Here is a 12,792-nt window from a genome sequence, read left to right as displayed (position 1 = left end):
GACCAATCGACTTATCGAAGAATAGTATGACCCACCGATATTTTATACCCGGATTGCGTGAAAATACTGAGGACAGACCATTCGACAAAAATACTGTAATTTAGTATTAATCGAGGTATCGATATCTTATATATACTAAAAGATATCATTCAGTATTTTTACAAACGACCTACTGTCTGTATTTCAACACAAGCCAAGTACGTTCATATTTCGTTTTTTCGTCAGGGCGGGTGTGCGCAAAAATCGGTCGGCAAGCAATTCAAAAGTAAGAGCAACCGGAGAGAATAAAAAACGGGAATAACTTACTAAAATATTTAAAGGAAATATAAAAAGATTAACGAACTCGGCAAGCTGTGTTTATTTCGACAAGTAATTGTATATTTGTAGTGCAAGCTAAGGCGAAGGAAGTGGAAGGACAAGCAACGAAATCGTGCTCTTATCCGTTCCTGTACTGTGTCTCTCTTTCGCGGCGAGAGTGTGTGTATTGGTGTGAGTGTAGAAATCTGCAAGAACAGCAACGCCAATAAACGAGGAATCGAGAAAAAAACGCAGTGGCGCGTGAATCACGAGCAATCTGAATCATCTCTCTACGACAATACCTGTTTCTGTTGGCGGCGCATCATTTATTGCTATTAAATCCCAAAGAATGGAACACCACGAGGACAACGCGCAGTTGGACAACTACTTGCAGAACCGCCTGGCCGAAAATCTGCAAATTTCCGGAGGCACCGGCGAGCATAATCCTCATCTGGCAGACGCCGCTGGGGGGAACGGCTCCGCTCCTGGCATCGCGCCCTCGAAGTCGGACGAAGTCGACGGGGAAGAAGACGAGGAGTGGAAGTACATACACGAGGTGAGGCAGAGTGAAAAGCTTCAACAGGAAATGCTTGCACTTACAAAGGAAACCGGCAATGGTTTTGTGCCCGAACGGGACTCTGATAATCAAGTTCTCGGAAACGGAGCTGCCGTTGTCTTCAATCTTGTGTACGAAGAGGACGTGGAAGTGATCAAGAACGATGGCGACTTCTCCACAAATTCTAACACCACTACCACAACGGACGAGGTAGTTGCCAGGCAGGCCCAGGAGCCAAACCAGTTGCCGGAGCAGCTTCAACAGCAGCAGATAGAATCGCAAGGTGTTCACGAGGATCCCCGTCAGGAAGATGAGGATGAGCACAGCTCCGTGGCCACTACTTATGGAACCAGCAGTCTCAGTGAGAACAACTCCTCGCCTTTAGATCAGGAGGAAGTCGTAATGGTAGCCCAAACGGTTGGTAAAGAGCAGTTAGTGGGATTCGACAACAAGGAGAACTGCTATTTTGTTAAAGAACTGGAGGAAAACCACTCGCAGCTAAACCCCAATGCTGTGGCCTTTGTGCCTGGCTTTGGCTCACAATCATCCTCTCCCCTTCCTGCTGCTGAAGATCCACTACCTGGTGTTCAGCCACGCCCATTTCTACCGGGGGGGACCCTTGACGATTTGGTAGCGGAAAGTCCGCGCAAAGAATTCGCCAGGATCAACATGGATGGTATTGCCGTGCCCGACGAGAGGGAATTTGACATTGAAGCGGATATGCGACCCCACGAGTTGGAGCAGGAATCGGACATTTTTGGGGCAGGACACCTGGAGATGCAGTTGTTGAACGGTATAGGAACCGCTGACCAAGCAGCCTTAAGGGATGTTCTGGATCACGGTCCAGAGACAAGTGTCGATATGGAGTTGCCACTAGATCAGGTGCCCGACGACGCCGACATCATGAAACAATCTATTTATGCCGAGCACAACGCCTCCATTGAAGATATTCTAAATTCCGTGCAACCTTTGCCAATTCAGACTTGTGACGATAAGGAACTAATTCATGTGGAGGAGAAAGAACGTGTCTCGAAGTCGCCTTCTACAGAAGAGCTCCAGTTTCAGGCCGACTTCCCAAACAATCAGGAATCGCACACATTATTCGATAACACTCAGCAAGATCCAATGCAGGCTTCATTTTATTTGGAACACACCTCCAAAAAGGAGCAAGAGGGCCGCCAGGAGCAAATGCAGCTTCCTGCTGAGTGCTCTGATATTTTTGCCGACCAGAGTTTATTGCTAGACACCAGTGCACCCCAGTTGAGCTCCGAAGCAGACTCGCCTGTGGCGAAATTGGAGCTGGAATCTCAGCAAGATGGTATTGTAGACATCACACCTTCGCCCCTTTCCTCCACTGCAGAGAAACATCTGGTTGAAGACACCAAGGAGCTAGTTGAGGGTTACACGTTGGATCCGGAATCCCAATTCTTTGGGGTTGTTTCATCTGAAGCTCCTCCACAGGTAAGCTAAAATACATGAGAAAGTTTGCAAAAACTATTATTGTACACACTTCATTTGAAATCCCAAGTTTCTAAGATTAATAATTAACTTTGTTGGTATACTCTTTTGTGTTTGAAAATCGTATGTGCATGAGCCGCTACACCGCCTGTGGACTTCATTCATTCCTAAATCCTCCTTTTTACGCTCTTCCTTTAAGTGCTTATGGGGCTTACTTTTTTAAAAGGCAATAATTTATTCGATTTCGAATGAGTAGTATTTAGTTTCACATAATTAATATTTAATGCGCAGCCTAGTTTTTAACTTCATAACCACTTTAGTTTGTTTAACATACTTAGTAATATTTTTTCTGATGATTGCTGAATAGTATTAATTAAATTCTGTTGTAATTATTATTGAGGTGTGCTCTTTTTATATTTTATTTTGTCCTGGGGTGCGTCATTTGGCTCGCTCTCGCGGCACTGTCGACATTGCTGTTTCCTACGCTCTCCCTTTGTTTGTTGCACTTGGGTGGGGTTGCTTTTTGTTGTTGGACGTGTGGTACACAATTTTTACACCCAACAGGACATACAAGTGTTTCCATTGACAGGAATATGGTTTTGGGTTTTGATTAAGACAGAGTTTTGTGTTTATTTGTGTTGTCTGTTTTATTTCTAAAATTAATGGTTTGTCCTTCTTTTGGCTTAATCAACTAAAAGTGTTGCAGCGGCAATTTAAAGTACAAATTTATATTGGTAATGTTTGCAATCCTAAGTAAAATAGGTAAAAGGTTTTTTCATTCCTTATATTAGTGAACAGCTGTTATTAAAATCGTTAACTAAAAAGGTTGTTTCCTGCGATTCATAAACATATATTAAAACGTAAACTTTTCAATAAACTGTTACCCGTAATTCTTATTTTTTATGTTTGGGTTTCGTTCGTTTTTGAGATTTCGATGAGCTGAGTTCGAATGAAATTTAGCTCTCTCGTCAGCTCTCTTTCTCTTTGTGTCTGCAATCTGCAAAACTACTAGCACCAACAATAAAAAGCTAATGGCGTTGCCAACCTCTGCGAGAAGTGGCAGTCTTTTCGCTTCGTTGCAAGTCCCAATTGAAACTTTAATGCATATGTATGTATGTACATTTGATCACACACAGACACGCTTTCATAATTAGAACAACAATATACGCTGCATTTACTAACAGAGATGCACAAAAACACAGTAAGTTTTAAAACAGAGGATAGAGAGAACTTAAAAATTTTTAATTCGGTCATACATATACACATATGCATGTGCGTACGGTTTTCGCGTGCATGCACATATACGAAACGTAAATATGTATATTATTGCTGTTAGCTTTTGTTGGTTCCCTTTACTTCTTCCTTTGAATGTATTCTAAAAGTATCTATCAAGTAAAAGAAAGCGATTCTTATTCTATGAAGTATTTAAAGCTTAAATTGAATCATTACCCAAGTTGAGTTTGCCATAAATGTCTATCACGATAGATAGACTAGCACTCTAACAGCTACGACAACCACAAACTAACTGTTTGCCACTATCAAATATAAAGTCTGCACTTTTAAAATGCACACTTTTAAAAATATGTTGATGTTTTTTCACATTTTGATTAGTGTTGTAAATTTCGATTTGAAAAAAAAAAAAAAAAATGTTTGCCACTCCCTAAAACCGCCAAAAACTGCCACGCCCATTTATAAAACTTTTTATTTATTTTTTTCTCATTTTATTCCCCAATATCTATCGATATCCCAGAAAAATTATGAGATTTCGCGTTGGCATTAGCTCTAGCTGAGTAACGGGTATCTGGTAGTCGGGGAACTCGACTATAGCATTCTCTCTTGTTTATTATGATTGTTGTGCAGATATTGTGTGCTTCTGGTGCACCGATTAAAATTGCTTTTAAGTCGCACCTTGTCAAAGCAGCCCCGACAATAATCAGGCGATCAAAACGTGATTAGGAAACATTACAGAAGCACAAACATGTTCACGCGCCTAAGTAATGACTCACTTTTTGCGACTGCGAATTTTAGTCAAGAAATGTATAGACAAATTTTGTTCATTTCGACACTAAGCTCCCGCAATAATTTACAAAATTTTCATAACATTTTTATGACCTTTTTGTTAGTAACTTAAATTTAAACAATTTCCTCATATTTGTTTAAGAAAATATAGTGCATGCTTAACGCAAAAACAATTTATTTAAGTTAATAATAGACATTAATAAAGGCTTTAGTGAACATCAAAGTACAGAAATTTTTTATAAACAGTTAAAGTGTAAGTAAATCAGGGGAATTTATGTTAGTTAACTACCTATAAGAACTGTTTAATAACAATTTATGTTTTTATTTAGATGGTCACAGCTGTATGATCGCATTGCATTTTCTGAGATTCATAGCTTGGCTGTCTTCCTCATCCCATGGCCATGTGTATTTTAAAAGTCAAAAATCCTCTGCCAAGTACTAAGTTGTGTCTTTTCGTTGCCCCTGCAACGCATGAATCAGTGGTGGGAGCTGGGATCCTGGCATATAAATATAGTTTAATCGTAGCTGGAGGTAGGTGTGTGCGCATTGGCGCAGTGCTTTGGGGATTGTTAATCGAAAAGTTTTTAATTGCCAGGCGCTGTGGAAAGTGATATATAGATATTCTATCTATATATCTATAGATACTATTGAATAAAAGATATTGAAATCTGAACTGTCCATGAACGGATGCCAAACCATCAAAATATCAAAATTAGTGTTTTATGAATATGACAAGAAAATGCAAATTATTTTGATATTTAGAATGCAGTCTTCGCAAGGGCAGCATCGCTGTCCCTTTTTCAAAATCTTGGGGCCAATTGCAAAGAATATAAGTGCGTTGCCTTTTCAATTTTTTTTTCTTCCTGTGCTTCCCGTTTCTTCTCCATTTTCCAAAACCAATGTTCGTGTGCTGGCCAACAAACTTGGCCAGGTGTTTTATTACGACTTGGACCATTACCAATTTTTTCCGTCTGTGCAAAATTTTTTTTTTCTGGCTGCTGTTCATTCTGCTTGTATCGCATATTTTACCGTTTTATGAATTTGCTGGTTTGTCTTTAATTTTCTGTCCTCATTTTTTCTTTTATCGTGCAACTTACTGGTTTTATTTTAATACGGAGGCTTAGCTTTGAGTGTTTTATAGTCAGACTTCAGGACCGAGTTGGCCAAGAAAGCCAGCCAATTTCATGGCTGCGACTCCGTTCTAATGTGAGTATCGAAATGTATGTAGTGCGGTTGCTTTCTAAATGTTTTTATCTCTCTTTTTTCAATCTTAATATTCGTATTCGGGTAATTATTTAGCTTTCACAGAAATAGAGGTAATGTGAAAAAGTGTAAAAATCTTAGCTTTCGCCATATTTTTAGAAAACGTGTATATTTTCTATATATTTTTTTTAACATTTAATATGTATACCTGTGTATGGAGTAAGTGACATTCCTTGCGTTTAGTATTAATTTGTTATTAATTTTTTCATACCTGTCAGTGCATAAACATTTTTTTAATTTGGGACAATTTCTTTTAAAGCCGGTGACGTAGTACGATGTACATAAAATAAGGAAAGCAATATTGTTGCATATGGTAGCAGAGTAATTAAATTGTTAGTATTGGTTGGCGAATGCATGTCAACGAATTGTCTTAATCTCAAATTTAATATTAAAGTCTTACTTACGCTGAAGAATTCGTTTTGAATAACATTTTTTTTTTTATTGGAAACAAAAAAAGTTCAATTATTACGACAATAGGATGACATCAAATCTTGATTGTATGTATGTTGAACGTGGTCTTACGTTATTTTTTTTTAATAGCATAAATACCAATGAAATTTACGTATATAGATGTGTCTTGATAATAGAATGTGCTTTTTTTTATTGGTACAATACCAAAAATAGTAAAATAATTAAAAATGTATTATTTCTTTTACTAGTAATAGAAATATCATTCTAGTCACTACTGACTCATAATATGCTCTTCCTGTGTCTTTTTCCTTTTGTTCCGATTTGTAAACTTTTTTTGATAGTTTAAAAATTGGAATTACAAAGCCGGGAACACTCAAATAAGACACTTAAAGGATAATTTTTAAATATCGACGAAGAAAAATAATTTGAAAAATGCGTTACATATGTAAATAACCCAAAACAAAACAAGAGAGAACGATTCAGCCGGGTTGGCTTTCGACTTATGTATATATTACTCTATAAGTAAATACCCCTGGTACTCGTTATTGCATTCCTTTTTTGGGCTCTATAGCTACATACATACATACGTATGTCTCACTTCCATTTGTGTCTTACTCCTATACCCTTTTAAATTTTTAACGAGCCGTATCAAGTATTGAATGCTAAAAAGGAGGGGAAGGGTTACAAACTTTCGGACATTTACTTATTCAAACACCTAAATTTATTGTAATTCAATTAATATAAAACTTAAAATTTAAAGTTTCCTTTATATTAATTTTTAGTTAACATATGTTTATTTCCCAATTTTAGGAAAATATACGCCGTATGTTATTATTTATTTGTTTTTGTCGGTTATTTCGTTGTATGTGCCATAAACATTTTAAATTTTTTACTTGGTCTTTCCTAGTGAAGGTACTAGAGTGTGCAATGCCGCCTCTAAGACGTTACCGAGAAATTAGCAGTTATTTTTTTTATTATATTTTACTCATCAAACATGGAAATTGGCATTATTTTCGGTCGCTTACGCCAAATTGTTGATGTCATCGTTGCGTTCTCTTTGCAGCTTTTTGGCAAGCAAGCACACACTCCCTTCTATTATACACTCATGCAAACACGTACGAGCTAGTGAGCAAGTAAGTGTGAGTTACTCATTGCCAGTCTTTCATTCTTTCGTTTCTTCAAGTACGAAAATGGATATAAATTCACACAGACTATGGCAACAGCATTGTGATGTTTATCAAGCCCATTATAGGGCCGGAAAATATTTGTTTTTCATGGCGTTCAAAATGCTTTCGATGGTTATACATTTTTTAAGAGAATAAAAATAGCAGCAAAAAAAGCCTAGAAAAACGAATTTACCGGCCGGCTAATTTTCTATGAGCAGACATTGGGAACTGATATGAAATGTTCCTAACAATGTTCGCTGTTATTACAACTTATTGAAACATATAAAAAACACCTTACCTTTACAAAATGTACTATGATGTAAATTTGGCGATGAGTCATGACAAACAACTAAAATAAATGTGAACTACGCTAAGAGAGCTTTTGTCTGTCTAAGCCCCGTTTTTGTATTTTATGCCTTTTGGTCTTGTTCGCTTCAGCTCACTTTTAACCCCATTACGCTTGAGCAACAGTCCAATCCGTGAGTGGAGTGGTGGTCAACACGAAGGAAACTGAAAAAGGAAAAGATTAATAAAAAATTAAGAAGAAAATCAGAGTGCCTTCCTCGTTTCTAATCATACGGTGTTCATATTCGGTCTACAGCAGATGCCTGACAATATAATTTTTACTTAAAATCGGACGAAAATATTAGAATAAATCATAGTTTCGTTGTTTTTGTTCTTATTCCGTATGCGTCAGTACAAGCTTCGTCTTGCCGAATATAGCTTCCTTTCTTGTTCTTAGTATATTCAATAAAAAAAATATTTATTTTAGGAGAAACAATTTGTATTTTACGATACAAAAAATTTGTACAGATAAGGTTTAATAAAGATTGTTTAATCCAACATAAAATGTAATAAGCTTATATATAAAACAGAAAAAGCAAATGCTGTTTTTAAGTGTAGCTGAAGAAAGTCAGCCGCCCATTGAGCGAGTGAGCTAAAAGTGGAAAGCATCAACAGGGAGTTGGGAACGAGCCCCGTCCGATGGCAAATTGCCCCCTCTAGTGGCATTTACTGGTCAATGACATTTTAGAGTTTTAGAGCGCACTGCTTTTGGTGCTGGGATACAGTCTTCGCGTGATAGCGGAAAAGTTCCATCGCCGCCCTTTCATTCATTACATTTTCCCGACACCTGCGGTGGCAGAGTCCAAAGCTAACGCTATGTCACTACTTAAAGTAACAGAGACCTTTCCCATCCGCATTTTTATGGTTTTCGTTGAATGTTTTCCTGTTTTTTGTTGTTTTTTACCGGTATGTTGTAGTTTTTTCCGTTGTCAATTTGAAAATACATATGTATTTCGAAAACAAAAGAATTTTTAAAAAATTGTCACACTTACAAAAAAGGAATCTAGAAGATTTAGCTTTCAATAGTTATATATTACAAGTTTGTCAAACTTACAAACAAAGGAAGTAAGATTTGGCTCTTAATACTTATGCATTAAAACAAGAGATAATGCTAGAGTCTGTCCCCGAACACAAAATTTCATCATTTTTCTGTTGTATCGATAGATGTTGGAGAATGAAATGAAAAAAAATTAATTCTTTAAAAGCGTGGGCGTGAACGTTTTGGGGTTTTTTTATAGGTGGTAAAAAGGGACGTTGTCAAAGTGTTTTTGGTATACCGATATAAATTGGCAAGACAAACAAAATCTAAACAAATTTACAAGACTAATAAAAATTAGACGAAATATCAAACTTTTTAAAAAATTGTGGGGGTGGCAATATAGGCAGTTCTTTTTTCCTGTTACATACTTTTCAACGGATCTGGTATACTCTTTTACTCCACAAGAAACGGGTATAAAACACCTGTATACCCCTTAAGAGCTTGTATGATTATTCAACATCATAGCAACAATATAATATTGGTGTATCATGTGTATCAAATTAAAAAATAATTTTATATTGTCGAGGAACTGGTGCCTACATGATAATGATGAGGTAAAGTTTCGATTTTACTATTTTTCTTTAAAAGTTATGATATGGCAAGCTCGCTGATGTCATTATAATAATATGCATGCTTTGGAAATAAATGTGCGCGCGCCAAAATTCAAAAATGTGTGTTGGAAATCCGAAAAAACAGCCTGGCAGACATTCTTATATGCGTTGCATTCATGCTTTCTCCCTTGTGAGAAAATTAGAAAGCAAAGCAAGCCAAGAGGAACACCACTTCTATAAATATTTAATAAATATTTATTCTTTTTCAAGATCGTAAAAAATGCTATAGTTTGGTCTTTATTTTCTTTAATAAGAGCGGTGAAAAGATATATTTTTTTAATATTAGCAAATATTCACCCCACCCAAATGCTGTATTTTTCAGAACGACGAGGACTATGCTGTTCTTGAATCAGCTTCTGGTTATAAAACTCAAAACTTTGATGAAATATCATCTCCACCGGAAGGTATTAAGCCGTTTGCCCAGCCCTTCACGCCCGCGCAACTGGTTATAGAGCAGACGGAAACAATGAAGGAGGATTTGGGAGGTATGCCTATACCAGCTTCCGATGACTTTGCTATATGTGATAAAGGTGCTAGTAAGTCTACAAAGGAAGCTGAGGATCAAAGGAATGAGCAAGAAGCCTTCGTAAAGGAGGAGCTGCTGCACGTCGCCCAGGTTGGAAAACTTGGCACTGAAGCGAACTTCGTTCTTCAGGCATATCCAGAGGAGCGACTGCCTATTTCTGTTTCAGATGAGATACCGCTTTCTTCGGCTTCAAAGGAGAAACTGTTGCCTGATACTACAGATGAGGAACTGCTGGCTTCTGCTTTAGAGGAGAAACTTCTTCCTTTTGCTCCAGAAAAGTCAATTTCAACTGCTGCCGATGGGCAGTCAATTTCTCAGTTTGATGAAAATGTTATCGCGAGTAATAAACCTTTGGAAGATATTTTAGAACCGGAAAAAAATTTGGAAGTTGCGACAAATTTGTCTGAAGAAAATTCTGTTGCTACAGTGGCTGGAGGTGCTGTTGTTGGTGCTACCAAAACCCACTCAGCCACCAAAGCAGGATCTACAGCAGCTAGTGCAAAATCGAAAACAGCAACCTTAGTAATGAAGAAGACTACAACAAGCTCTACTTCTGTTTCCGGGACACACAAGTCGGCCGCTTCACGTCCAAGTACCGCCCGCCTTGGAATCAAAACTACAACTATAGCTACAAAAACTGCGACTACATCTTCAGGAACCGGAAATCACCGAAAGTCTCCAAGCAGTAATGTAGGATCAACAGTTAAACCAACAACCAAGTTGAGCAGCACACGACCAGCTACAGCTCCAGCTCCAGTGAGCAAGGTAACTTTAGGGCCCAAGACTGTAACTAACAAGACGGCTGCAAGTGGAACTGCATCTGGTAATGTAACCAGGACAACACTTCGCGCTTCAGTCAGTACCAACGCTCGCAAACCAGCAACAAGTGGAACAGGATCCGTAGCCTCCTTAACTGCTCGACGACCAGTTACAAATGCAACAGGATCGGCTCCTGGCAGCGCTGCATCAACAAAAGTTCGGCTTGCGGCCACAATGACAGCCTCAGTCAAGCCAAAAGTTTTGTCGCCGCGCAGCACCATTTCCTCCACCACCACTGTGCGAAAGCTGCCTAGCACAAATGCCCCTTCACTTTCTACTCGTAGCCCTACCAAGCAGCAAGCCAATGGACTAGGCAAGAATACCAGCTCTACCACCACTTCCACTACTACCGCAACTATCCCAAAATCTTTCACAGCTCGCCCAGCTCCTAAGTTTACGCATTCAGCTAGCTCAACCAATAACAATGGGAGTACATCGCGTCGTTTGCTGGTTCCTGGAAGCTCCTCTACTACAACTACGTCGTCTCTTAGGAAGTCATCACCATCAAAGGCAGGACCAGGCAAAGCTGCATCAAAGCCATTGACACCGCGATCCAAAGATGGCGCGGTTAAGTCATCGCCGGCTGTATTAAAAGCTCGGAATTCTACTTTGATGGGGCGGGAAGGGGTAGCACCATCAAACGAAAGTGTCCCAACAACTAATGGTGGTCAGATCAATGCAGAGGAAGTTGTCAAGCTTAACGGAAAAGGCCTAGCAGAAGATGTAAAGATTGTTGAAGAGCAATCTTTTCACGAACAAGATGTCCCTACCCATAATGCTGAAGTGCCCCTTTTGGACTTTTAATAGGTATCCTAAATTCCAGATCACACAAAGCTAAAATTACTTTATTAATACTGAAAACATATTGAGGAAAACTGTTTAGAGCGAAGAGAAACAAATTTCGAAGACGTAATAAGAAAAAAGATGAATTCAATGGCATCCTGGTAACCTAATTAGGAATTTTTGCTTATTGAACTTTTTTATACGATGTATTCTCGATTTCTTGCTACATTTTATTAAAAAATTATTATTTAAAAAAATATTGAACTACTGTAAATGAACGCAGAGCGAATAAATGTTTGTGCTATTTTGTAACGAAAACGAAAGAAAAATTTTCCGTTATTTAACAATTTAATATTTTCTATTGAAATGCTTTCAATAAATTTTGCTCAAGTTCTTAAATTAAATTTCGTCAAGTTTGAAACTCTTAACAGAAGAACATTTCAAAAAGGTTAAAAGAGAAATTAAGAATACAATACTATCCTGGTAACCAAATTAGGAAGAGTGAACTAATGTTTGTAACGAAATCGAAAGATAAATGTCACCAAGTGCTCCGTTATTTAAAAATATAACAATACTTTTAAAATGTTTTCAATAGATTTTTTGCTCACATTCTAAATTTTATTAAATTGCGTCAAACATTTACAAATTGTCCTTCATCAAAAAGAATTTATGTATTAAATAAGATTTGTGGCACATGCTAAAAGAAAACAAAAACCCATGAATAAAAGAAAGGAAAAGGAAGCAATGAAAATTCAAGTTAAGCTATCGGCGTCTTAGCGTGAATATACCGAAACCCAAAACGAATTAAAACTAATCCAACGAAAACCAAGGTTATTTAACCAGCGAAACTTGTAGACTGCTTCTATAAAAAAAATGTCTATACATTGGCCGAATTTTATGTGCTTATATTGTACTTTCGAGCACCTTTATTTAATTATTTAACACATCTGTAAACATTTTATATTTCAATGGATATTTAATTATAATAATGTGGAAATTGAGCAGCACTATAAACATGTTCAGTACTAAAATTAAACGAGAAAAAGCTCTTACCCAGTGTAATCTTATAATTTTAAAACGTTTTCCATTTCACATTTTATTTCGTTTGAACTCTATTTTTTGTGACTCAGTTAAAAGTGTATTATTATTTATAATTTGTTGATTATGCCACATGGATCAGAAAACTGAATGTATCCCCAGCACACTTATACGCTCTTTATTTATATGTGTTTAATACAATACTACAATTATAAAAAAATGAACAAGAAATATTCTAAAAAACTTTCAGTTGTTTTATTTTTGTATACTTTTACGGTTTATGTAGGTATAATTTTATAAACTATGTGAAAGATAGTGTCACTAACTCCAATCATAAAAGCCATTTTTGCATACTCTTGCTAAAGTATATCTAAAAAAAAAATAATGTTCAGTGATAAGTTTCTAGGGCTTATAATTTGCCTATACGACATATATGAGTTATACAGGCTTAAACGAACGCT

The 12,792-nt window shown here is 37.1% G+C and overlaps 1 protein-coding gene across 3 annotated transcripts; it reads left to right on the top strand.

Annotated features, from left to right (window-relative positions):
- Window positions 1–207: 207 nt before the first annotated feature.
- On the top strand, window positions 208–12,574 carry LOC6619546 (205 kDa microtubule-associated protein). 3 transcript variants are annotated; one of them, XM_032723474.1, is made up of 3 exons: window positions 210–2,314; window positions 9,488–10,823; window positions 10,887–12,574. In XM_032723474.1, the coding sequence occupies exons 1-3, from the start codon at window positions 647–649 to the stop codon at window positions 11,312–11,314; spliced, it is 3,432 nt and encodes a 1,143-aa protein (XP_032579365.1). In that variant the 5' UTR covers window positions 210–646; the 3' UTR covers window positions 11,315–12,574. The 3 variants fall into 3 exon arrangements, with proteins under 3 accessions (XP_032579366.1, XP_032579365.1, XP_032579364.1); XM_032723475.1 differs by lacking the exons at window positions 9,488–10,823; window positions 10,887–12,574 and adding an exon at window positions 7,068–8,020 and having other exon boundaries at window positions 208–2,314; XM_032723473.1 differs by having other exon boundaries at window positions 9,488–12,574.
- The last annotated feature ends 218 nt before the right edge of the window (window positions 12,575–12,792 follow it).

This window comes from Drosophila sechellia, chromosome 3R, assembly GCF_004382195.2.
Source record: "Drosophila sechellia strain sech25 chromosome 3R, ASM438219v1, whole genome shotgun sequence".
NCBI lineage: Eukaryota > Metazoa > Arthropoda > Insecta > Diptera > Drosophilidae > Drosophila > Drosophila sechellia.
This window is presented reverse-complemented; position numbering and strand designations above follow the sequence as displayed.

Coding starts and splice junctions, on each gene's coding strand:
- LOC6619546 (XM_032723473.1), top strand. CDS start 647: ATGGAACACCACGAGGACAACGCGCAGTTGGACAACTACTTGCAGAAC. Junction 2,315..9,487: donor CATCTGAAGCTCCTCCACAG/GTAAGCTAAAAT, acceptor TGTATTTTTCAG/AACGACGAGGACTATGCTGT.